This window comes from Micromys minutus (genome assembly GCF_963924665.1).
Source record: "Micromys minutus genome assembly, chromosome: 11".
NCBI classification, from domain to species: Eukaryota; Metazoa; Chordata; class Mammalia; order Rodentia; family Muridae; genus Micromys; species Micromys minutus.
In genome coordinates, this window is record NC_137980.1 from 51,221,354 (window position 1) to 51,244,426 (window position 23,073).

At 44.0% G+C, this 23,073-nt stretch overlaps 2 protein-coding genes across 2 annotated transcripts; one reads left to right on the plus strand and one right to left on the minus strand.

Moving 5' to 3' along the window:
• Positions 1–41: 41 nt before the first annotated feature.
• Positions 42–1,561, minus strand: ROMO1 (reactive oxygen species modulator 1). Its single transcript, XM_080925737.1, has 3 exons — positions 1,467–1,561; positions 1,157–1,287; positions 42–229 (listed from the first exon to the last, which is right to left on the minus strand). The coding sequence occupies exons 2-3, from the start codon at positions 1,285–1,287 to the stop codon at positions 121–123; spliced, it is 240 nt and encodes a 79-aa protein (XP_080781863.1). The 5' UTR covers positions 1,467–1,561; the 3' UTR covers positions 42–120.
• NFS1 (NFS1 cysteine desulfurase) lies at positions 1,545–21,136 on the plus strand. Its single transcript, XM_080925736.1, has 13 exons — positions 1,545–1,727; positions 2,280–2,371; positions 4,226–4,342; positions 6,709–6,792; positions 10,889–11,041; positions 12,873–12,966; positions 13,780–13,914; positions 16,247–16,404; positions 17,049–17,154; positions 17,700–17,781; positions 18,454–18,537; positions 19,508–19,597; positions 20,447–21,136. Exons 1-13 carry the CDS (start codon positions 1,607–1,609, stop codon positions 20,508–20,510), a joined length of 1,380 nt encoding a protein of 459 aa, XP_080781862.1. The 5' UTR covers positions 1,545–1,606; the 3' UTR covers positions 20,511–21,136.
• The last annotated feature ends 1,937 nt before the right edge of the window (positions 21,137–23,073 follow it).

The window sequence follows — 23,073 nt, forward strand, 5'->3', positions numbered from 1 at the left end:
GGTCTAGAAAACACTGTCTTTGGAGTAAAATTAGACATAACGAGAAGGAAAAAACTTTTTATTGTACATGGGTCGAAATGGAAGGGGAAGTTCAGGTGTAGCAGGACATCTGTGCACTAATTAGCATCGTATGCCCATTCCGATGGCCATGAAAGTGCCAAAGGTGCCGCCACTCTGCATCATGGTTTTCCCAATGCCGCCCATCAGCTCCCGACCCCGCATTCCGATCCTGAGGAGGAAAGCAAGAAGGGACCATTTGGAAATACAAGTAACAGGAAGAGAGATTTGAACAAACACCCCCTATATAATCTATTGAAAACAGCTTTATCTCACTTGTCATTCTTAAAATGCTACTCTTCCCCACATAGGATCAGCAATGACAAGGAAAATATCCAGGGTCTGTGCTGAATACTGCATTAATTAGTTTGCAGTTGCAACAATAAAGGAAGAAATGCATACTTAGAAAAATCAGTTATGTTTTTGCCTGTATGGTAATACATTATCCAGTAGCCATTTCTAAATGATTCCTTAGTGGTTTGTTTTCTTTGTTTAACGTAGATTAAAAGTCAAGTTCTGCAAATTATAAACTGCATAAAGTGTAAAATGGACAGCATTACATTTACAAAGTCGGTAACTAAATTTTAAAATTTGTTTTCTTCTGTTAAAAGCCCTGGCTGTCTTAGAACTCCCTTTTTATACTAGGCTAGTCTCGAACTCGGAGATCCTCCTGCCTCTCCGTCCTTAGAACTTAGTGATGATGGATGACCTTTAGAATAACAGTTTCAGTTTATCTCAGAGTTAGAACATTTGACTACACCTAATTCTCAGTATAGTAAAACGCTTCATCAAGCTTGCTTCATTACATGCAGTGAAAATGCCATGCAACAACAACCCTACGCTAAGCAATTTCGATGTATCAGATAACATGTAAAACATGTTATCTGCTTTTGTATGATAAGACTCTTAAAAAAGCCGAGGTAGGTGTACAGTCCTCCACTACCGTTCAGTAAACTTAGCCTCTAAGTTGCTGAATTACCCTGAACACTAAAGGAGTCAGAAAGCCATTTTGACTTTAGAGCTCAGACCTAAGTACTGTGTTTTCCACCACTTCTAAGTGTGCTCTGGAGAAGCCAGGAAGTTCGTCCGCGCGGCTCACCTGAGACAGGAGAAGGTGCCAAACAGCGCCCCGGCCGCCATACCCACGGCGCAACCCATGACAAAGCCCATCTTCACACGATCGAAGCAGCTGGGCTGGGACTGCCCGTAGGGACCCACGGCCACCGGCATCTGGGGTGAGAGGGTGGGACAGTGAGGGCCTGGCCGCCAGTGGCGGCGCCGGCCAGGGGCGCACAGCAGGGTTCCATAGGACCCAGGACAGAAGCCAGCCCGCAGCACGCCTCCACCACCCTCCTCGCGATAGAGGACCCCGCACGCGCGACGGAGGGCACCGTAAGGCCCCACCTCACCTCGTTCTCTGCCGCGGTCGCTCAGCTCGACGTCTCACACCGAAAGCTGGGCGGAGGGCGCTCGCGGCCCGCGGGATCGCTTCCGGAGCGCGGCCTAGTTACTTCCGGGAGCATGGGCTGAGGACTTGCAAGCGCCGGGGATGGAGTGCTCTGTTGCTTGGAACATGCTGCTGCGAGCCGCTTGGAGGCGGGCGTCGTTGGCGGCTACCTCTGAGGCCCTGCGAAGGTCCTCAGTGCCCACCCGGGGACTGCGCCTGCGCGGTACGTTCTCTTTTATTTTTTTGCTCCCACCTTTTCTGGAGGAGTGAACCCATTGGGTCGGTGCTACTAAGCATTGCATTGTTGCGAAGCCTACCCCACCCTGTTCCATCGCCCAAACCTTCCCGTCTCCTGGTCTCATAGTTTTTCAGGATGGCCCTTACATCCTGCCCCGCACGTCCCTTGAGCCGGAGACTCATCCTTCAGATCTTTCCTGGCCCAAGTCTAATAGATGCTAGTCGAGCCTCCTCCAGCCGTGAACCTTTAAAGGAACCTGCTGCGTTTTTTTTTTTTTTTTCTTTCTTTCACTTTTCTTCCAAATGGCTTTTGCTTTTTACAGCTCATCCCACTCTGTGTTTGAACATTGCTCCCTACTGCTGCCAGCGTTCCTTCCGAGAACCCTGTGTCTATTAATTAACTCGCTGTCTTTTAATGTGTGTTGTTTGTTTACTTTGACACTTCCTACCTTAAATTCACTTCGAAGAAGCTTTGACCATTTGTTGTCTTGTACCCTTTTCCACGGTTTCTCACTTTGCCACTGCACTCTGTTGTCAGTTGTAGATCATGCCCCCAATTCGGCTGTTCCCTCAGAGGCAGAGGCAGTGCTGCGACCTCTCTATATGGACGTGCAGGCTACAACTCCTCTGGTAAGGATTCAGAGGTTCTTTGTAGGAAGGAAAGGTCAGAAGGACAAATGTAGACTTGAGAACCATTAAATGTGCTAGAAAAAGGAGCCGCCAGGAATCAGGAGACTCAGGTGTTAGTTTAGTAGAAAAGGCTGTTCGCTTTTTAGCTACTGACCTGTCAGGTCCTTCCAGTATAAACATTATAATTAATAGTAAATGCTCAGGTCTTGGAGCTGGACACTGTGGCGTGGCGAGTTTGAGTGAGCCTAAGATCAGCCTGAGCCATATAGGGAGTTTCAAAAGTCGTTGCTTTTCTTTTGTTTTAAATTTTATGTATGTGAGAACACTGTAGCTGTCTTCAGACACATCAGAAGAAGGATTGGATTCCATTACAGATGGTTGTGAGGCACCATGTGGTTGCTGGGAATCGAGCTTAGAAACTCTGGAAGAACAGTCTTTAACTGCTAAGCCGTCTTTCTAGCTTCCTCAAGCCTGTCTTAAAAAAAAAAATCCCTGAAACGTGGCATTACCAGGACTACCACATAGTAACTGTGAATTTGGTAATGTGTAAAATTAGCTGAAAGACATACAAGTCCTGCACTTGATAAACATTCAATAATAATTGTTATTGGTGCTGAATATGTGGCTCAATTGGTAGAGAACTTGTCTGGCATGTAGGAAGCCTTGAGTTCAATCCCTAGTGCGACATAAAACTGAACTGTAATTCAGTACTTGATATAGGCCGAAGTGTCTGCTTGAATGGTTGCCTGGCAGAGCAAAAAGCTGGAGTTAAATAGCCTTTTGTGAGCTGTCATGTGAGTGTTAGGAATTGAACCTGGTCCTCCTGGAGAACAGCCACTGACTTTTAACTGCTGAGCTATATCACTTCAACCTGAGACCCGTTTTACAAAAACAGAAACCTGGGGCTGAAGAAATGGCTCAGTGGTTAGGAGCACTGGCTTTTCTTCCAAAGGACCCAGGTTCAATTCCCAGCACCCACATGTCAATTTAGAGCTGTCTGTAACCTCCTCTCAAGTGCTGGGATTATGCTACCACACTGGAAAGTCACAAATCTCTATAAATCATTTTGTGGCAGCAATGGAAACACCTGTGAAGAGTGGACTATGAGAGATGCAAATATAGATAGTCGAGCCCTTGCCCAGCATTCACAAAGTCTTTGGTTGGATCCCTTAGCATTGCATAAAGCCAGACACGGTGCTATATAACTAATCCCACAGGACTCTAAAGAATTAGGGAGGTGGAGGCAGGAGGATTGGGATCAGAAGTTTAAGATCATCTTCACTAATAGTAAGTTTGAGGATATCTTAAAGTAGCAAACTGTCTTTAAAAAGATAAGAAAAGGACAAGATAGTCTTGCTGGCAGGGGAATTACTTGGTTGGTTTCTTTTTGGGCAGAGTGGGGGGGGGGGGTGTTTTGAGACCCAGTCTCAATACCTATAGCCCTGTCTGTTCTGAAACAACCTCTGTAGACCCGGCCTCCAACTCTGAGATCTGCCTGTCTCCCGAATGCTGCTATTAAAATGTGTACCACAACAGCTAGCAGGCTTATAAATCTGAAGCCAGATTCAGCTACATAAAACCTTTTATATCATATTTATATTATTTATATAAATAATAGAAAAATCAAAGACAATGCTTATAAACTACTTTCGGAACAATGTGATTAGAGGTGGTTTTGAGGTGGGCTTATTTCAAGTTGCTATCTGATAAGTGTTTGAGGCGGTGGAAGAAAGCAGTGAGCACCTGAAAGGCTGGGGATACACTGAGCAAAGTGGTCAGGTATCTATCGACGGACAGAGGAGGTTCTGAATTTACTTTGGGCTCAAAGACACTGATCTGTTTTCTTATGTTCAGGATCCCAGAGTGCTGGATGCCATGCTCCCATACCTTGTCAACTACTATGGGAACCCGCATTCTAGGACTCATGCGTATGGCTGGGAGAGCGAGGCAGCCATGGAACGTGCTCGCCAGGTTAGCACAAAGGACTCTGAGAAGTTCATTCAGTGATCTGTGGGAGGCATTTCTTTCTTGGAGATAGAAATAGCTGTTTTTCTAGAAGAGACTCAGAGAGTAGGTCTGGAGTTTGACTATAGGTGTTTAATTAGTGCCCATATTCCCTAGGTAAAGTACCTCTGATAAATCCTCTCATTTCTCTAAGTTTCAAACTCCTCATCTACCAAGTGGCAAGTGAAATAGTTCATGATGTATAAGATTATTGAATAAATTAAATGAGACAGTGCTGGTACAGGTTAAATAACACTTGTACATAATTCAAAACATCAGCAGTAAGAGTTCGATAAGTACATTTTAAAAAATGCATTTCTTTGTCAATGGGATGCCTCCATGGGTACCTTAACATAACGGCTTGAGTTTGATCCCTAAAATCCACATGTTATGTGTAGTTTTATCTATACCACTTTTTATTCTTGGCTGGATACATGCATTTACCTACCCAAAAGCTTGTATTTTACATCCCAGAATAGAAAACACACAGGCTGGAGAGATGACTCAGTGGTTAAGAACACTGACGGCTCTTCCAGAAGTTCTGAGTTCAATTCCCAGCAACCACATGATGGCTCACGGCCATCTGTAATGGGATCTGGTGTCTTCTTCTGGTGTATGTGAAAAGAGCTACAGTGTACTCATAGAAATAAAATTAATCTAAAAAAAAGAAATCTCTCTCTCTCTCACTCTCTCTCACACACACACACACACACACACACACACACACACACACACACACACGTGCAAGCACACACTAGTTATTCTTTAAATTCTTTGGCTAACTCAGTGACTGGGCACTCCTAAATCTTCCCCTGCTACCCTGGCCCAGTCAGGGAAGTGGCCAGAGGCTACTTACCCATAGGTTGGCTTTATGTCCTTCACTGCTGTGCTACTGTGTTCCTTCCTCTCTCCCGACAACTCTCAGTGTCCTGCCCTGTGCTCAGCCATTGGCTACTGACAACTTTATCGATAGATCAAAAACCAGTTAGGGGCAAACCCTTCATCGTCAGTAAACACAGATTCCCAATTAAATCAAAGCATCAAAACTACCTTCTACATCCCCATTCTGTGGCCTGAATGTCCTTCACCCCAAAATAAATAAGTACAAAGAAAATTATTTAAAAACAAAGCTTGTCATTAAAAAATAATTATTTTATAAATATGTATGTGTTGCCTGTTTGTGTTTACATGTGTATGTATATGTGTGTGTGTTTGTGTGTGCAGACACACACAGAGGCACCACATACATTTCTAGAGCTTGCAGAGGCCAGAAGAGGCTGTGATCCCTTGGAACTAAAAGTTTACAATGGTTGTGAGTACCATATGGGTGCTAGGAACTGAAACTGGGTCCTCTGCAAGAGCAGCAATTGCTCTTATGAGCCATCTTTCTAGTTTCTTACTTGCCTATTTGTTTTTTTGAGACAGTGTTTCTTTTTGTAGCTCTGGCTCTCCTGGAGCTTGCCTTGTAGACCAGGCTGTCCCGGATTCACAGAGATAGACCTGCTTCTGCCTCTCAAGTGATGGGATTAATGATGTCTACCACTACACCCAGCAGAAATAATTTTTAAAACTTACAAGTGTGCGTGCGTGTGTGCGTGCGTTCATGTACATGTACAGGCATGTACCTAAGTCTTCAGTGAGGACATCACAGGATACTTTAGAGCAGTCTCCTTCCACTGTGTTGTGTAGGTCTCGGGGAATGAATGCCCCTGATCCATCTCACTGGACCCCATGCTCGTTGTTTGAGACCAGCTTTATGCTTTCATCTAAGATGTCTTGGAACTTGTTGTGTATCCCAGACTGGTCACACACTCATGGCAGCTGTTTTACCCTAGCCTTCCGAGCACACTGGTTTCAGATGTACACCACCATACCTGGTTTGCGCAGAGCTGGAAATCAAACCCAGGGCTTCATAAATATTATGTAAGCACTGCCAACTGAGCTACATTGACATTCTTTTTGTTTTGCTTTGTTTTTTGAGACATTTCTCTTTGTAGCCCTGGCTGTCTTAGAACTCATTTTATAGACCAGGCTGGCCTCAAACTCCTGAGTGCTGGGATTAAAGGTGTATGTCACCATGCCCAGCTTACATTTGACATTCTTAGCCTGTCCTAGGATGAAGAAAGGAAAGAATATCTAAGCTGTGACAACCCATTTCTTTTTTAGCCCTAGTCAGACTGAAAAGTTACCCTGGTAGGCACAGAGTTTCTTTGCAGGCATTTGGTAGGATGCAATGGATCTTCTTTTGGTCCAAAATTCTGTCCAGGCTGTTTCTGAAGCCCCATCGCTGCCCAGGTATTGATGTGGTGTTATCTTTATCTCTTGGCTTGCAGCAAGTGGCATCTCTAATTGGAGCTGATCCTCGGGAGATCATTTTCACTAGCGGAGCTACTGAATCCAACAACATAGCAATTAAGGTAAGAGGAGGGTGAGGCTGTTGTGTGTTGGAGAGTTCCTTAGCACCCAGAAGCACCTGCCCAGGGGTAGCACCATCCCCAGCACCACAGCGCCAACTCCCCACCAGTCATTAGTCAAGTGAATGCCTATTGCATTTGTCTACAGCAGCCTCAGGGAACACAGTTTGTTGTGTCCCACTTCTAAGATGACTTTAGCTTGTTTCACATTGACCAAAAGCCAACACAGTGAAATTCAGATCAGTTTACTCGCACTTGGTCAAGGCCACTTTCCTGTCCACTTTTCCCTTCTGATGAGATCTGTTTACAAAGTTCCTCTGATTTTTGAGGCAATTGTTGCTGTCATGCCCTCTGTTGGCCTTTGGTCATTCGGGCTGGTATTGGTCATCCTATATTTGGGGCATGCACATGTTTTGTGCAAGTATCTCTTAATAGTCACGTTGATGTATAGAATATAACCATGTTTGAGTCATAACTTTGATCTGTAAACTTACTCTTTTTTTCCTTATTAATGTTTTGAGGCTGGGTGTAAACCTTGGCCCTCAGGCTTGCTAAAGCCATACTGTGCCACTGATAAGTTAACATTCTCATGTTCTGCCCCTTTCTGTCTGTCTGTCTGAGCCTGGATTTTACTATGTAGTTTTGGCCGGCTGACCTAGAACTTGCTCAGTTGGCCAGGCTGGCCTTGAACTCTCAGAGATCTGCCTGCCTCTTCCTCCTCATTAATGGGATTAAAGGTGTTCAATACTGTACCAGACTTCTTTGAAATGAAAAAATCGTTCTGTTTCAATGTTGTGTGTATCTGTGTGGGGGCATGTTCCTGTAAGTGCAATCCCCACAGAGGCCAGAGGCCTTGCATCCTTCTGGAGCTGGTTACATATAATTGTGAGTCACCCAGGATATTCTTTGAACCACACTTGGGTCCTCTACAAGGACAGCACACTCTCTTAACCACTGAGCCATCTCTCCAGTTCCCAGCTTCTCATTTAAAACTTTTTAGCTTTTGCAAAATAATTTATGCATATGTGATGAGATTAATTTTTCTCTTTTTAAGGATGTGTAATTTAATTTTTATTGCTATTTTCTGTGTATTGTCATTTTTCTTGCATGTTTGTCTGTGTCCCACATGCATACTTCTTGTCTAATGCTGGCCAGCAGTGTGTTGGATCCCCTGAGATTAGACTTAAAGACAGTTGTGAGCTGCCATGTGAATTCTGGGAATTGAATCAGGCTTCTCTTCAAGAGCAAAAAGTGCTTTTAGCTTTGAAGCTAACTTTGTAGCTCTCTTATTTATCTTTTTAAGGTATTATTATTTTATGTGTATCAGTGTTTTTGCCTTTATGTATGTCTATGTACCAAAAGTGTGCGGTGTCTTTGGAGGTCAGAAGAGGGTGTTGGATCCCTTGGCACAGGAGTTAGAAATGGATGTGTGTGACCATGTGGGTATTTGGAACTGAACCTAGGTTCTCTGGAAGAGCAGCCAGTTCTCTTAGCTGTTGAGTAGCTCTCCTGTAAACCCCACCACACCACCTTTTTTTTTTTGTTTGTTTGTTTGTTTCTTTTTTTCAGATAGTGTGTCTCTATGTAGCCCTGGCTGTCCTGGAACTAACTCTGTAGACCAGGGTGGCCTTGAACTCAGAGATCCATTTGCCTCTGCCTCCTAAGTGCTGGGATAAAAGTATGTGCCACCCCCCTGTCTTCCAGACCCTATTTTTATTTTTCTGTGTATATCAGTATTTGTCTGCATGCATGAATATGCACTCCATGTGTGCCTGCTACTTGTCCAAAGGAAAATGTCAGAGCTTCTGGAACGGGAGTTGCAGATGGTTGTGAACTGCCATGAAGGTATTGGGAACTGAGCAAGGGTCCTTTGCAAGATCAGCAAAGTGTTAAAAAATCAGCATACAAAGCATTGGGTTTTATTATAGGTTTTTGTACCTGTATTCTGCTCTACTTGGTGCCCACTCGCCTCCCACACTGCCATTCCTCAGCTGCTCCTCCTATGCTCATCCCCAGATAGCTCTCTCTTCTTCCACTCTTCATTAAGATTATCTTTCCAGCCAGGGAGGTGGCTCAGTGAGAGTACACTTGCTGTGCAAGTGTGAGGACCTGAGTTCAAATCCTCAGAGCACAGGTAAAGCCAGGCCCAGTAGAGTGTGTTTGTATGTCTGCAGTCCCACTGGGGCAGAGACAGGAGACTCCCCAGAAGTCTGCCTAGCCTGGTGGGTGCAGCCTAACAGCAAACAACAGAGAGACCTGCTCTACATATGGTAGAAGCTGAAGACAGACACAAGACTACTTACTACAAACATACAGACACATATATACAAAGATCTTTCTCCTCTCTCATCATCTCCTTTCTACCTTTATGACTCATAAACACACACATATATCCTATATTCACACACACACGTAAATAGCATTTATCTTTTTAAACTAATCAGTCTGTATGTATTCATGCATGTGCCATAGCACACATGTTGGGGTCAACAATAACTGGTGGGAGTTGGTCCCATCGTGGGCTCCCAAGATTGAACTCAGGTTGTCAGTCTGTGGCAAGTACCCTCGGGTGCTGAGCCAGCATTCCAGCCCAGTATTTGTTCCTGTATCTGACTTACTTTACTTAACATAGTGATTTCTGATTCTGTTTATTTTTCCACAAATGTGATTATTTCATTTTTCTTTCTTTTCCAAACTTTTATTTGTATTTCATTTTTCTTTATGTCTGAATTAAATGGTATTGTATCTATAACACATTTTCTTTATCCATTCATCTGTTAATGAACATTTAGGCTGATTCCATTTCTTAGTTAAATAGTTAAGCAAAGCTGGGTGTGATGGTGCATAGCTTTATTGTCAGCACTAGGTCACAGAGGCAGGTGGATCTCTGTGACTTCCATGGCTACATAGTGACTCTATCTCACGAAAATAAATCTGTGAATGGGAATAGGGACTGAACCCTGAAACATATGCTAATAAATAAGAACATCTCTCATAAAAACAGAAGAGACATCCAAACTCATCAGACACAAAAGCAGCATGAGAAAGCAAGGCAGTGTGCCTCATTAACAGCGGAATCCATGACACCAAACAGTTTCAATGCCAGATGTGAACATTTTTTAAAAAAATTTACTGATGGTCACGTCCATAGGGAGATGACAGGAGAGGCTCAGGCATCATGCTTACCTGAAGGCACTGGGGCTCCCTCACTGGGCGCCCTGCCTGCCTGGAATCCCCGGGTTGCAGGACTAGGGTGCAGGAGCACTGGATTCTGGGTAGAGCTCAGTCCTTAGGCCTATTTATTTACACTTTAAAAAATTATTTATTTTTATTTTATATGTATGTGTGTGTGCCACATATGTGTCAGATCCCCTGTCAAGGGCAGTTGTGATTACCAGTGGATGCTAAGTACCGAGTCCAGTCTTTGTAAGCGCAGCAAGTCCTCTGAACTGAGGAGTCCTGAGGAGCCATCCTCACAGCTCCAAGGGGTCCTCATGCGTGCGCAGCAGGCACTTTCCCAGTTGGACCCTCAGCCTCATTTTATCTTTTCTTTCTTTGAGAGACAATGTCTCACTGTTAGAGTTCAAATGTTCCTCTGTCCTCAGTCCCCAGTGTTGCAAGGACTACAGACTATCACACTCAGCTGTGTTGATTTCCTTTCTTACCTTCCCCTCCGTCCCTTTTGTTTCTTTGACTGTTTGGAGACAAGGTCTTACTAAGTAGCCCTGAGAAACCTGGAACTGACTGTATAAACCAAGATGGTCCCAGTGTGAGGTGTCCTCTTGCAAATGCCCCTTAATGCTGAGACCATAGGTATGTGGGCTATACTTGGCTATATTTTGTTTGTTTGTCCTTTTAATCACGTAATGTTCATTTGAAATTCTGGGTATTTAAGTTTTTCTTAGCCTGCCTTTATAATTTCTTCTGATGTTAAAAGTACCCGTACATGAGTGGAGCCTTGGTCTGTGACTTAAAATGTCTTTAGCATTCTCGAGGCTCTGGGTTCAATCCTGAGCATACACTCACATATTTGGGGTCCATGTTATTGCTGCCTCCAAGTATGTTAACCTTTTTTCATTACATTATCACCAATTCTTAGGGAGTGGCCAGGTTCTACAGGTCAAGGAAAAAACACTTGGTCACCACCCAGACAGAGCACAAGTGTGTGCTGGATTCCTGCCGCTCCCTGGAGGCTGAGGGCTTCCGGGTGACTTACCTCCCAGTACAGAAGAGTGGGATCGTGGACTTAAAGGTAGGAGTGCCCCTCGCCCCGAGGGACAGAACGTGAGGAGCCTTGCTCCATCCTGTAGGTCTGTCTCTCCAGCTTTGGGTGGAGCCTAAAGGTTGATCACTGGCGAGAGTGGAGCATGAATCAGGCCTGGCAGAGACGATGTTCTTTATGTGTGCACTGTTCTTCTCCATGGAAAACTTGCTTCTCAGTGGTTTTGATGATCCTGTTTTGTATGAGAACTACTGGACATGAGTGTAGGCTGTGAGGGACTTCCATTACAGGAGAGCTCTGGCCTCTTGCTTCCTTCTGTTGGTGTTTCTTATCACCCTATAAAGGAAGCAGGCTGACTGGAGGTATAGCTCAGGGGGAGGATTCTTGAACATTATGCACAAGACTTGATCCCCAGAACTGCGAAAGTCAACATGTTAGTATATGGGCATTCACTCTATTTTTAAGAATTATTTACTTTATGTATGTGAGTACACTGTATCTGTCTTTAGACACACCAGAAGAGGACATCAGATCCTATTACAGATGGTTGTGAGCCACCGTGTGGTTGCTGGGAATTGAACTCAGGACCTCTGGAAGAGCAGTCAGTGCTCTAACCACTGAGCCATCTCTCCAGCCTGGGGCATTCACTCAGTACTCTGGAGCCTCAAAGAAGAGGATCACCAGAGTTTGGGGATAGCGTGGCCTCCAGAATGAGAGCCTGTGTAAGAGAAAAGGCTTGAGTATCAGTTTCTGCCCTCGTCCATGTGTGCCCTCAGGTGATCACACTGCCCATACTCCTGTGGCTTCATAGCAGTTTGAAATCAGGCTGCTTTTATTTGGTCTAGTTAGGGTCTCATGTAAATTTTTAGGGTTTCTGTTTTACTTTTTGGTTTATATTTTGAATCAGTGTTTCAGGAATTTCAGGCTGGCCTGAAGTGGCTATATAGGCTTGAATGACCTTGAACTCCTGATCCTCCTTACTCATGGTCTGCAATACCTACCCAAAGAGATTTTGTTTCTCTTTTAAAATTTGTTTTATGTGTGCCTCAGTATTATAGGTAGTTATGAGTATGGGTGTTGGGCTTCTACAACAGCAGCAATTGCTGTTAACCACATCTCTTCAGCCCATATTTCCATTTAAAGTTTACTTATTTATGTATCTGAGTACTCTATGTGTACACCTGCAGGCCAGAAGAGGGCATCAGATCTCATCACAGATGCTTGTGAGCCACCATGTGGTTGCTGGGAATTGAACTCAGGACCTCTGGCTGAGCAGTCAGTGCTTTTAACCTCTGAGACATTTCTTCAGTCCCTGTATTTTTTACTTTTATGAGCTAGAGTCTCATGGTATTGAATTCATGTTCTTCCTGTCCCTGCCTCCTAAGATCTGGGATTATCCACATGTGCTACCATGCCTGACCTTTTTTATAACTTTTATTTTTTGTGTTTGGGTATTTTTCCTGCATGCATGTCTGTGTCTGGTGTCTGTTGAAACCAGAAAAAAACATGTCCAGTTTCCTGGACCTAGTGTTGTAGACTGCTGTGATCTTCCATGTTGTGTTAGAAATTAAACATGGGTCCTTGGGATGAGCAGGTGGTACTCACAGCCGCTAAGCCATGCCTACAGCCTCTTGTGTTGTCATTTGTGTGTTGTGATTGTTTGTTTTTAACCAGCAGTACTAGGGATTGAGCTCAGTGCCTCACATATGCCAGGCAAGCACTGAGTTACACTCCACACCCCTATTACTAATATTCAGATAGGGTTATAGTGAAAGGCCCTTTTCTAGATTAAAGGCTGTCTTCATTCTTATTTGTATGGCTCTGGTGGCACCATATAGACTCCTTACTCCTACCTTCTTAGGAACTAGAGGATGCCATCCAGCCAGATACCAGCCTGGTTTCCGTTATGACGGTGAACAATGAGATTGGAGTAAAGCAACCGATTGCAGAAATAGGTAAGTAGGTTAACCTGATCCTTACCACCCCAGGGTCCTTGGAAGGAACAGGGACACAGAGTTCTGACACAAAAGCCAGGTGGACCAATGGGAAGGGCTGTGTGCCCTGATGACCCACATTCTAGCTGACTAGGATGTGAGTTTTTAGGATTCAGGGTTGCATGCCTTTTATTAGTGCTGCTGCTGCTGTTGTTATGTTTTATTTCTTTGTTTTTGCCCAAAATGACAACAAAACAATAAGAAAAAGCCATATATCCTTTTTCTCTTTTGGATGTTCTTTTTCCTTATTTAGAGTTAGCCTCATAATCCCTCTGCAAATTAGCAAAACTACCTATTATTCTTTTCTTCTTTTAAATAAAACAATATTTAAAAGGGGATATTACACTCTCAGCATCCAGGACTAATGAGGTGGTATGAAGAATCTTGGGCATCAAAATGTCATGTGTGTTTGTGGTTTGGTGTTTTTCCCTTGACCTTTAGAGTAATAGCAAAGAGGCTGGGAGTTGGGAGAGAGTTGGAGAAGGAGGGGGAGGGGAAAGTGGAAAGAAAGGCAGGGAGTAGTAGAGGACACACACACACACACACACACACACACGCATATACACATACATCTATGTATATGTATATAAATATATGTATATATAGAAACATGTGTTTATATATATATGCATGTGTGTATGTATGTATTTATGTACGTATATGAATGTATATGTGTGTATGTTACCAAGCACTTAAATTATTCATAGTGCCTAGCAAGATTGCTGTCAGATTGCATGAACTGTGCTATCGGTCTTTCTCTCTGTCATTCCTCAGGGCACATTTGCAGCTCCAGAAAGGTATACTTCCATACTGATGCAGCCCAAGCTGTTGGGAAAATCCCACTTGATGTCAATGACATGAAAATTGATCTCATGAGCATCAGCAGTCACAAAATCTATGGCCCTAAAGGTACCAGTCCCTGTCTGTCCATTCAGATTCTCAGCAAATCCTTTGACATGAGCTCAGCACAGTCACTCGGGACTGTGACTGCTCTCTGAGAAGGTTGTACATTCAGAGTGGCCTGGACTATGGAAGTATTCAGCAATAGCCAAAAACTCTCGCCTCTTTGTAGATCCAACTAGTTGCTGTGCACATAACTGATCTCTTCACAGTGTTGTTAAATGGAACATAGGTATGGATGTGGTAAAGGAAACAGGGTTCTGCTAATTCAGGGTTCACTAGCCATGACATAAGTAAAAACAAAGAACAAACAGATTTCATCAGCTAGACTCTTATCTCTATCTACCCCTCCATGCTGGCGGCCAAGGGCATTCGCAGGCTATGACTGAGTCTTGTTCCTGTGCTCTGAACTTGTACTCTGCAATGTGACTTGACTGTAGTCACACTGTCTTCTTTCCCTATTCACTTCTCCTGAGGGTCTTGAGCTATGCTCCCACCCGCTTTGAGTTTGCACTCTTCCTTCCTCGGCCACGAGTGGTGGGGCTGTAGACATGTCTTCTGTGCCATGCCCGGGTGGCTTTTGACAGTTGACTGTTCATCTATACTTGCCCTCCACTCCTTTTTACCCAGACTGTATGTTCTGATCTTGCTTTTACATCTAACCCTGCATTTTAAAAATAAAATCCAGTGCAAACAGCCTGGGGCAGCCAGTCAGTGAGGAAGAGCAGTAAGAGCAGTTGAGTAGCAACCAGGGCCTCGAAAACGCAGCTTTTAAACCTGTGGCTGAGTACACTCAATTTGTAGCTGGAAATTTGTTTTTATTAAAATGCTTCCTCTGTTTAAAAAAAATAAAATAGGGGGCTGGAGAGGTGGCTCAGTGATTAAGAACTCTGACTGTTCTTCCAGAGGTCCTGAGTTCAATTCCCAGCAACCACATGGTGGGTCACAGCCATCTGTAATGGGATCTGATGCCCTCCTCTGGTGTGTCTGAAGACTGCTACAGTGTACTTACATATACAAAAAATAAATAAACCTTTAAAAAAATAAATAAAATTCAATGTCAGGCATTGTAGTATATTCCGATGCCCTGTAGACAAGCAGATGTCTGTGAATTTAAGGCCAATCTGGTCTCCGTGGTGAGTTCTATGTCTACACAGTTAGACCCTCTCTTTAAAAGAAAAAGAAAGGAAGAAAGGAAGGAAATAAATTACTCTTGATTACATACTGAGTTCTAGTTTTCCTTAGAATACAGGAGACTCTAAAAGGAAAGAGGAAGCAATGGAAAAAGTACAGTACAGAGTTGGTGAGGCCCTCCTTCCTTCCCTTTCTTTTCCTTTAGGATTTTGTACTTTACCCAAGACTGCTTCTCTCCCCAGTGCCGTATTGTGGACATGGTCCACCAAACCTGACATGACTGTTTCCCAGCAGTGTATTTTAGAGTTTTTACAATCACAGTATAAAAGAGCATCAGTCTCTTCTAGAGTTGCTTGGGGTTTCACTGTAGGGACGTTCCATAAAGTATTTGACATTCTCCCAATGGCTGCCACCTACGTTGTTTCCATTTTTTAAAGATTTATTTATTTTAGGTGATTGAGTGTTTTGGCTGCATGCATCTAAGTGTACTGTTTGAGTGTAATGTCCATGAAGACCAGCAGATGGCATGGAATCCCTGGAACTGGAGTTATACCTGCTTGAGCTCCATATGGGTTCTGGGAACTGAACCTGGGGCCTCTGCAATATCAGCAAACCACTGAGCCTTCTCTATAGCCCCTAGTGAGGTTTTTTTCTCCTCTTCCTCTTCCCCTTCTCCATTCTTTTCTTCTTTCATCCTCTTTTTGAGCCTTATTTTGTATTATTAGGGAGTTTTGTAACTATTTTTATTGTGTGGCATTTTATGGAAGTAAGTACAGGTGCCTGCAAAGACTCCGAGAGCACTGGGTCTCCTGAGCTGTGGTTCCAGGCATTCGTGAGTTCTGTGATGTGGGTGCTGGGAACCACACACGGTCCTCTTTAAGAGCAGAATATACTTATTACCACTGGGCATCTCTAGCTGGTTTCTGTTCCTTTTGCTCTTAAGAATAGTCCTCTTTTGTATGATGTCATTTCATTATGCATAGGGATCTACTTGAAGTCATTTGGTTGTTAATACGTTATACCTGCTGTAACATAATTATGCTGAATACTTTTACTACAAATTACATTTTTTTCATTTCTCCTTTTATTTTTTTTTTAATTTAGAAAAACTTAAGTATAGAACTTGAAATATTTTAATTTCTTTAGAAAGTAATATTTTGTATCATCTGTGTTTCTCTTTTTTTTTCTAACAACTTTTCCCCCCAAGGAGTTGGTGCTATCTATATCCGCCGTAGGCCCCGGGTGCGTGTGGAGGCCCTACAGAGTGGAGGTGGGCAGGAGCGGGGTATGCGCTCTGGGACTGTGCCCACGCCCTTGGTGGTGGGCCTGGGAGCTGCGTGTGAGCTGGCACAGCAAGAGATGGAGGTAAAAACTGGAGAGAGCAGGTCCCCCAGCACTCCCCTCAGACAGGATCTCCCGTCTAGTGACATCACCATAGCTGAGTCTGATCTCTGAGGGAAGAGGAAGGCTAAGGGAATCCTGCCTTTGAGCAATGGGCATCCTATGCTTGTAATTCTAGATGCTTGAAAAGCTAAGGCATGAAAATAATTCTCAGTTCAAGGCCATCCTGGGATATATAGCAAGACTCCGGATCAAAGTAACAAGTAAAGGGCTGCAACCGTATCAGTAGTGGAGTCCTTGCCTAGGATGTGCAAGACCTTGGGTTCAGTCTCTTGGAAGTAAATGTCATATGTACATGCATACACACAAAATTAAATGAAAGCATGTTTTGTCAAGGAACCACAGCCCCTTGTTCTGAAAGAGAACCCACACATGCCCTGCTTATAGTTACAGTCCATTTTCCTATAAGTTGTTGGCACCCTGTGTTCAGGTCCTGAGCATGTTTTATACACCAGACACTATGCCCAGGGCTGGAGTTAGACTCGTCTCCCCACACATAACGCAGAAGGACCTGGGTCTCTCCTAAGTAGGCAACAGGGCATCCAGAGCTCGTTATACTGTGCTGATTGGTGGTCACTGGACTTAGTTCTCCCCTGCCTGCTCCTTAGTATGACCATAAGCGGATCTCAGAGCTGTCAGAGCGACTGATACAGAAGATAATGAAGAACCTTCCGGATGTGGTGATGAACGGGGACCCGAAACAGCACTACCCGGGTATGGATTCACCCTCTCAGTCTTCATCTGCTTGCTTGATTTTGTTTTTCAGGACAGGGTTTCTCTGTGTAGCCTGGCTGTCCTAGAACTCACTCTGTAGACGGGGCCAGCCTTGAACTCACAGAGGTCTACCTGCCTCTATCTCCTGAGTACTAGGATTAAAGGCATGCACCACACGCCCAGCTCTGTTTTCCTTTGTAAACTTTCTTTGTTATACGGGACTACAGGATGCCTTCCAAGATTGACTTGTGGAGTCAGTTTTCTCCTACTCTCCCATGGGTTTCAGAGATAGAATTCAGGTCACCAGGCTCATGCAGCAAGGGCTTTACCTGCAGAGCCATCCTGGTGCCCCTGCTGACTCCACCATTCAGTTTTTGTTTCTGAAGCTTAAAAAGTTTTGTTGGTTTGTTTGCTTGTTTGTTTGGCTGTCCTTGTGTTCTTCGTGGTAGGCACACTGTACCCCTGGACTCTGTCTCCAGCTTTCAGTCTCCATTCTGGCAGATGCTGAGGCCCAGAGCGCCATCATTGTGTGTTCTTTTCTTCAGGCTGTATCAACCTCTCCTTTGCGTACGTGGAAGGGGAGAGCCTGCTGATGGCGCTCAAGGATGTCGCCTTGTCCTCAGGGAGGTGAGTCGGATGGGGGAGACAAGGCACTGTGGCAGTACCCGGTAGCTTGCCTGTCAGGTACCCTGTGTGTCACTGAGCTTCCTGGCAACGTTGAGACTCCAGCAGCTGGCCGTAGGCTGATGTTGTCATTCTAGCTGCTCTCATTTACAGAGAAACTGGTGACTTGTAAATTCTAGAAGATGTATCTTTGAAACTAGATGTTTCTATGCAGCCCTGTGGACATCCTGAAATGCTCTATATAGAGTGTTGTCATACTAACAGAGATCCTCCTGAGTGCTGGGATTAAAGGTGTTCACCACTATGCTTGACTGAAGATGTCTTTTGCAGGGTTGAGCTAACAGGTTGGATGTAAGTCACCACAGGTTTATCTGTCCTCCAGGGTCACATATTGTATTTTCTGCCCTGGCTACAGAAGGTTCTCTGACTTTTGTCAGGGTCATTCCGTGGGCTCTCGTGCTCTTTCACCAGTTGGCAGTGTCCTTAGTCCTGGAAGTTATCTAATATCAGGACCAGAGAAGCTGGGCTTACATCCCAGGATGTACAGGGCATTATCAGGCCTGAAGACATTTCCAGGCTATGTTTCTTCTGTCCCTATAGTGTGATTTCAGGGCCCTGGGAAGAATGACCCTGGGTATGTCCTGGGGACTAAAAGGATCATGTCTCCATCCTTAGTGCCTGCACTTCTGCATCATTGGAGCCCTCATATGTCCTCAGAGCAATTGGTACGGACGAGGATTTAGCACACTCCTCCATCAGGTCAGTGAGTTCAGCTGCAGAGAGAGGGGTGGAGTGTCATGCATATGTGAGTGTGTGTATGAATGTGTGTGTGTGTGTGTGTGTGTGTGAGAGAGAGAGAGAGAGAGAGAGAGAGAGAGAGAGAGAGAGAGAGAGATGAGCATTTGTTTTTGTGTATGTGTGAGTAGATGTTTGTGTTTGTGAGTGTGTGAGTATGGGGAATGTTTTTGTGTATGTCTCTGTGTGTGAATATGTGTATTTGTGTGTGGGTGTGGGCATTTGTGTATAAGTGTTGGGGGTATTTGTGTGTGGGTGTGATTGTGTGTGAGGGTGGGTGTATGTGGGGGTGTGTGAATTTGAGGGGTTGTAGCTATGTTTCTGGTTTGTTAAAGTCTTTTCAGAAATTTAGGCTGGTCCTGAACTCTGTTCTGTCTTCATTCCAGAATGCTGAGATTAAAAGAGTATACTCACCATTTTGTTATATGCAGTTTGGGGCAATCGTACATGATAGGCAAGCACACTTCCTGCTGAGCTATGTCCCTGCCCCTTGAATCTTGGTGAAGATGAAGATGTCTGAGTCCCGTACTCAGAGCCTCTGCCCACAAGGTCTAGAGTAGATATAGGAAACGTGTCAGTGGATTCTGATCCTCAGGCTGTGTTATCAGAAGCCTTTACTTAGAGAGGTGGGTCTACCATCTCCTATTTTCCTCTTTGCTCCAGTAGCTTTCATACAACCCAGTCATCTTCCAATTGACTCTGTAGCCAGAGAATAACCTTGCTTACTCTGCATCTACCTCCTGAGGGCTGGAGGTGTACCACCAACCAGTCACGGATTGAACCCAGGACTTGATGCATGCTAAGCAGGAACTCTATCTACTGAACTACATCCTCAGCCCTCCCTTTTCGTTTTATTTAGTGAGTCCTCAGTGTGTATTGGTCAAAATAAAAAACAAAAACCTATGGCCAGGTGTAGAGATCTGTGTTCTCTCAGGTTCGGCATCGGCCGCTTCACTACAGAGGAGGAGGTGGACTACACCGTGCAGAAGTGCATCCACCATGTGAAACGTCTTCGAGAAATGAGGTGTGTGCACCTGCTTACGGACTCTGTGGAAGACACTGTACTGCCGACGCCTTTCTTATTCTTAGACCCTGATTATACTGCCAGAAACCCAAGTGTAAAGGGATTGTAGATTTCACAGACAAGGAAGTAGACCTTCTTGGCTACTTGTTGTTCAGAGTATGTTTTAAAAACTGGGTTTGTGTATATAGCATAGAGGTTGCTTATGGTAAAGCAGTAAAGGCCCTGGTTTTGATCCCCAGCCCTGCAAAAACCAATGGGAGTCTGAGGTTAAAGATCAGTGGTAGAATACCTACTTAGGCTCAAGCCAGAGACTGCACATGCCTGACATTATGGCCCGCAGGCTGCAGTAGGAAGACTGTACAGGAGTCCTTTTCTGAGAAATAAAGACAAAGGGTGTGATTCAGTAGCATTGAGGAAAACTAACTGGGGACATGGAAGCACCAAGCTCAGTAGTTGACTGTCAGGCTCAGCTCAGCAGAAGACACTGCCTTGTGTACGAGGCTCTGCGTCTTATCTTCAAAAGAACTTCTCAGTCACCACTGCCACCACACACAGAGTAGGTCGGGTCAAATCTTCTCAATAGCATTTCTTATATGAGAGAGGTAGGTGCTCAGACCTAAGATCAAGATATCCTTTCAGGTTAACAAAATAGTTTTCCTGATTTTGGAACTTAGGAAGAGCCTGGGACCGAGCAGGACTTATAGAAACTAGAAAAGGCTTCTTAGTCTCTTATCTTGGAGTTCACCAGGGCAAAAGGCAGAGAAGCAGCAAGGACAAATGATTGCTCAGGGCCTGAGAGGCAGTGCTAAGTAAGTGCCTCACTCACTGAGTCCCTCTTCTCTTTGGCAGTCCTCTCTGGGAGATGGTGCAGGATGGCATTGACCTCAAGAGCATCAAGTGGACCCAGCATTAGAAGAGTGGCTGTGACTTTGTGCTGGCCTGGCTGCTCCAGCCTCACTGATCCATGCACAGCCAGAAACCTCATCACACACTCAAACGAGATCGGAAGTTCTTTAGTGACTTCACAGAATATTTTCAAGTGAGACATTCAAGGAAGTAGATTTCCTAGCCTCAGCTCCTTTGTAGGCACGTGTTCCCTGTTCTTCCTCAGAAGCTCTTCTCTGCTGTCTCGTGTGGCCATTCTTATCTCAGGACCTACAGGCACTGCTGTGCTCCTGCCACGGGGAGTACCTACCCGTGGGGAGGCGGAGGAACTGGAGGAAGGCTCTAGGTTCAAAGACTGCTTCTCTGTTTGAATCATTGCTCTTGCTGCTCAGCCGGACTGGTGCCATTAGGGACAGGCATAAACCAACTAACTTTTTTTTGTGGCTTTGAAAGACATCTCTTTATATCAGCATTAGACAAAGAACAGGAGGTTGTATTAAAGTCTCGTTTCCTTTGGGGTCTCATCTTCCTTTCTGTCACTTGATTTAATGTAAGTAGAAATATTCTTGACCCCATGCATTCTAATAATTTGCTTAATCCATTAAACTTTGTTAACTTGAAGATTGGAGAAATAAATTGCCATTTCCCCTCTTATTCTTTGAGGTTTTGAGAGTTGGAGGGGGAACCGCATTTGAGAACTGTGAAGACTTCCTTCTACCTGCCTTTCCTAGAGGACTCACATTTTATTCTGGGTATTGGGATGCACTCGTTAATAGGACCAGGAAGGGGCACACTGTCTTCAGTGAGCTTTTATACTAGGGGAGAGATAGAAACTCGGAAACACGTTATAGAGAACCGTGCTGATGAATGTTCTCAAGAAGCTGTTCGGGGCATGCGTGAATGAACGGTAGAGAGCCAGTGCCAGCTGAACTAGATAGAAAGGAAAAGAAAGAGCCTGAGATAGAAAACCCAGAAAAGCTGGTCACACCTTTAGTCATGTACTTACATGCAATGTACTCATATACATAAACAAATCTTAAAAAAAAAATCCCAAAACAAACAATTTTAATTTTAATTAACTATTCATACTTAAAATTTAAAAAGCTATTGACAGATCTGTTTGATTTCATTTTTCAGTTGCCTTTTTTTGTGCTTATAGTATGTACATGTGTCTGTGCATGTGACTTCCAAAGAGAAAAGGGACTCATATGTGTATATATATATATATATATATATATATATACACATACATACATACACATACATACATACACATACATACATACACATACATACATACATATACATACATACATACATATATACATACATATATACATATATATACATACATACATACATACATACATACATACATATATATGCACCTTGTGTGTACCATGTGCCTTCAGAGGTCAGAAGAGGGGTTTAGATCCCCTGGTATTGGAGTTGGATGGTTGAGAGTCGCTATGATGGTGCTGGAAAAGCAACATGTCCTCTTACCATGGAATCACCTTGCCAGCCCCTTAAAATACAAACAAACTAAACTTTTATAAGATTAAGGATCGGGCTGGAGAGATGGCTCAGAGGTTAAGGGTACCATCTGCTCTTCCAGAGGTCCTGAGTTCAAATCCCAACAACCACATGGTGGCTCACAACCATCTGTAATGACATCTGATGCCCTCTTCTGGCCTGCAGGCATACATGCAGGCAGAATGCTGTATACATAATAAATCTTTAAAAAAAAAGTTAGGATCTACCCCAATCGTAGAACACTTTCGGGCTCTGAGTTCAGTGCCCAATCCCGCAAACAAACAAGTCTTATTTTGAATGATTTCAAATGGGACATGAAGGTATATACCTCTTATCTTGGTGCTTGGGAGGAGAGCCTGGCAATCTGAGTTCAGTGCCAAACTGGTCTACACTGCAAGTTCCAAGCCAGCCAGAACTATATAATGATATGCTGTCCCAACCACTACAACAAAGACAGCTTCATGTGATGGTGCATTCCTTTAATGCCTGCACTGAGGAGACAAAGACAGGCAAATCTCAGTGGGTTCAAATCCACCCTGCTCTACAAAGTGAGTTCCAGGACATAGCCAGGGCTACACAGTGGTCCTTGTTTCAAACCAAACAGAATCAAAACAAAACAAAACACATTTTAAAAATTGTATGTGAATTCAGTGTGTATGTGTGTACATATGATTCACACGTACATACATGTGATTCACATGTGGAGGACAGTTTACTAGAGTCCTTCCAGCTTTTATATGGGTTTTTGGGATTGACCTCAGGTCATCAAACTTTACAGTCAGTATTTTTTTACCTGCTGAATGACCTCACTGGCCCTGGTTCATGTTTTATGCATGCATGCATTTCTGTGATTAAAAGGTATGTACCGCCATGTCTGGTTCCAGTTTTCTTCCTTTTGAGTGTAGTTGCTTCAGAGATAATTTGAATAGAATTTATGTCATATTTTCATGCTTGTAGGATAAGCCCTTTATCAACAGAGGCATCCTCCTAATTTTTCTGTTTTTCCAAAGGAACATCTCAGTCTGTCGACTGTGATGCTCTCAAAAGTTGTGACTGTC

Excerpts from the sequence above, each read along its gene's own strand:
- NFS1 (XM_080925736.1), top strand. The coding sequence starts at position 1,607 with ATGGAGTGCTCTGTTGCTTGGAACATGCTGCTGCGAGCCGCTTGGAGG. Across the intron at positions 6,793-10,888 it reads CCAACAACATAGCAATTAAG|GGAGTGGCCAGGTTCTACAG; the intron begins GTAAGAGGAGGG and ends ACCAATTCTTAG. Across the intron at positions 16,405-17,048 it reads TGGCACAGCAAGAGATGGAG|TATGACCATAAGCGGATCTC; the intron begins GTAAAAACTGGA and ends CCTGCTCCTTAG.
- ROMO1 (XM_080925737.1), bottom strand. The coding sequence starts at position 1,287 with ATGCCGGTGGCCGTGGGTCCCTACGGGCAGTCCCAGCCCAGCTGCTTC. Across the intron at positions 230-1,156 it reads GGCACCTTCTCCTGTCTCAG|GATCGGAATGCGGGGTCGGG; the intron begins GTGAGCCGCGCG and ends TTTCCTCCTCAG.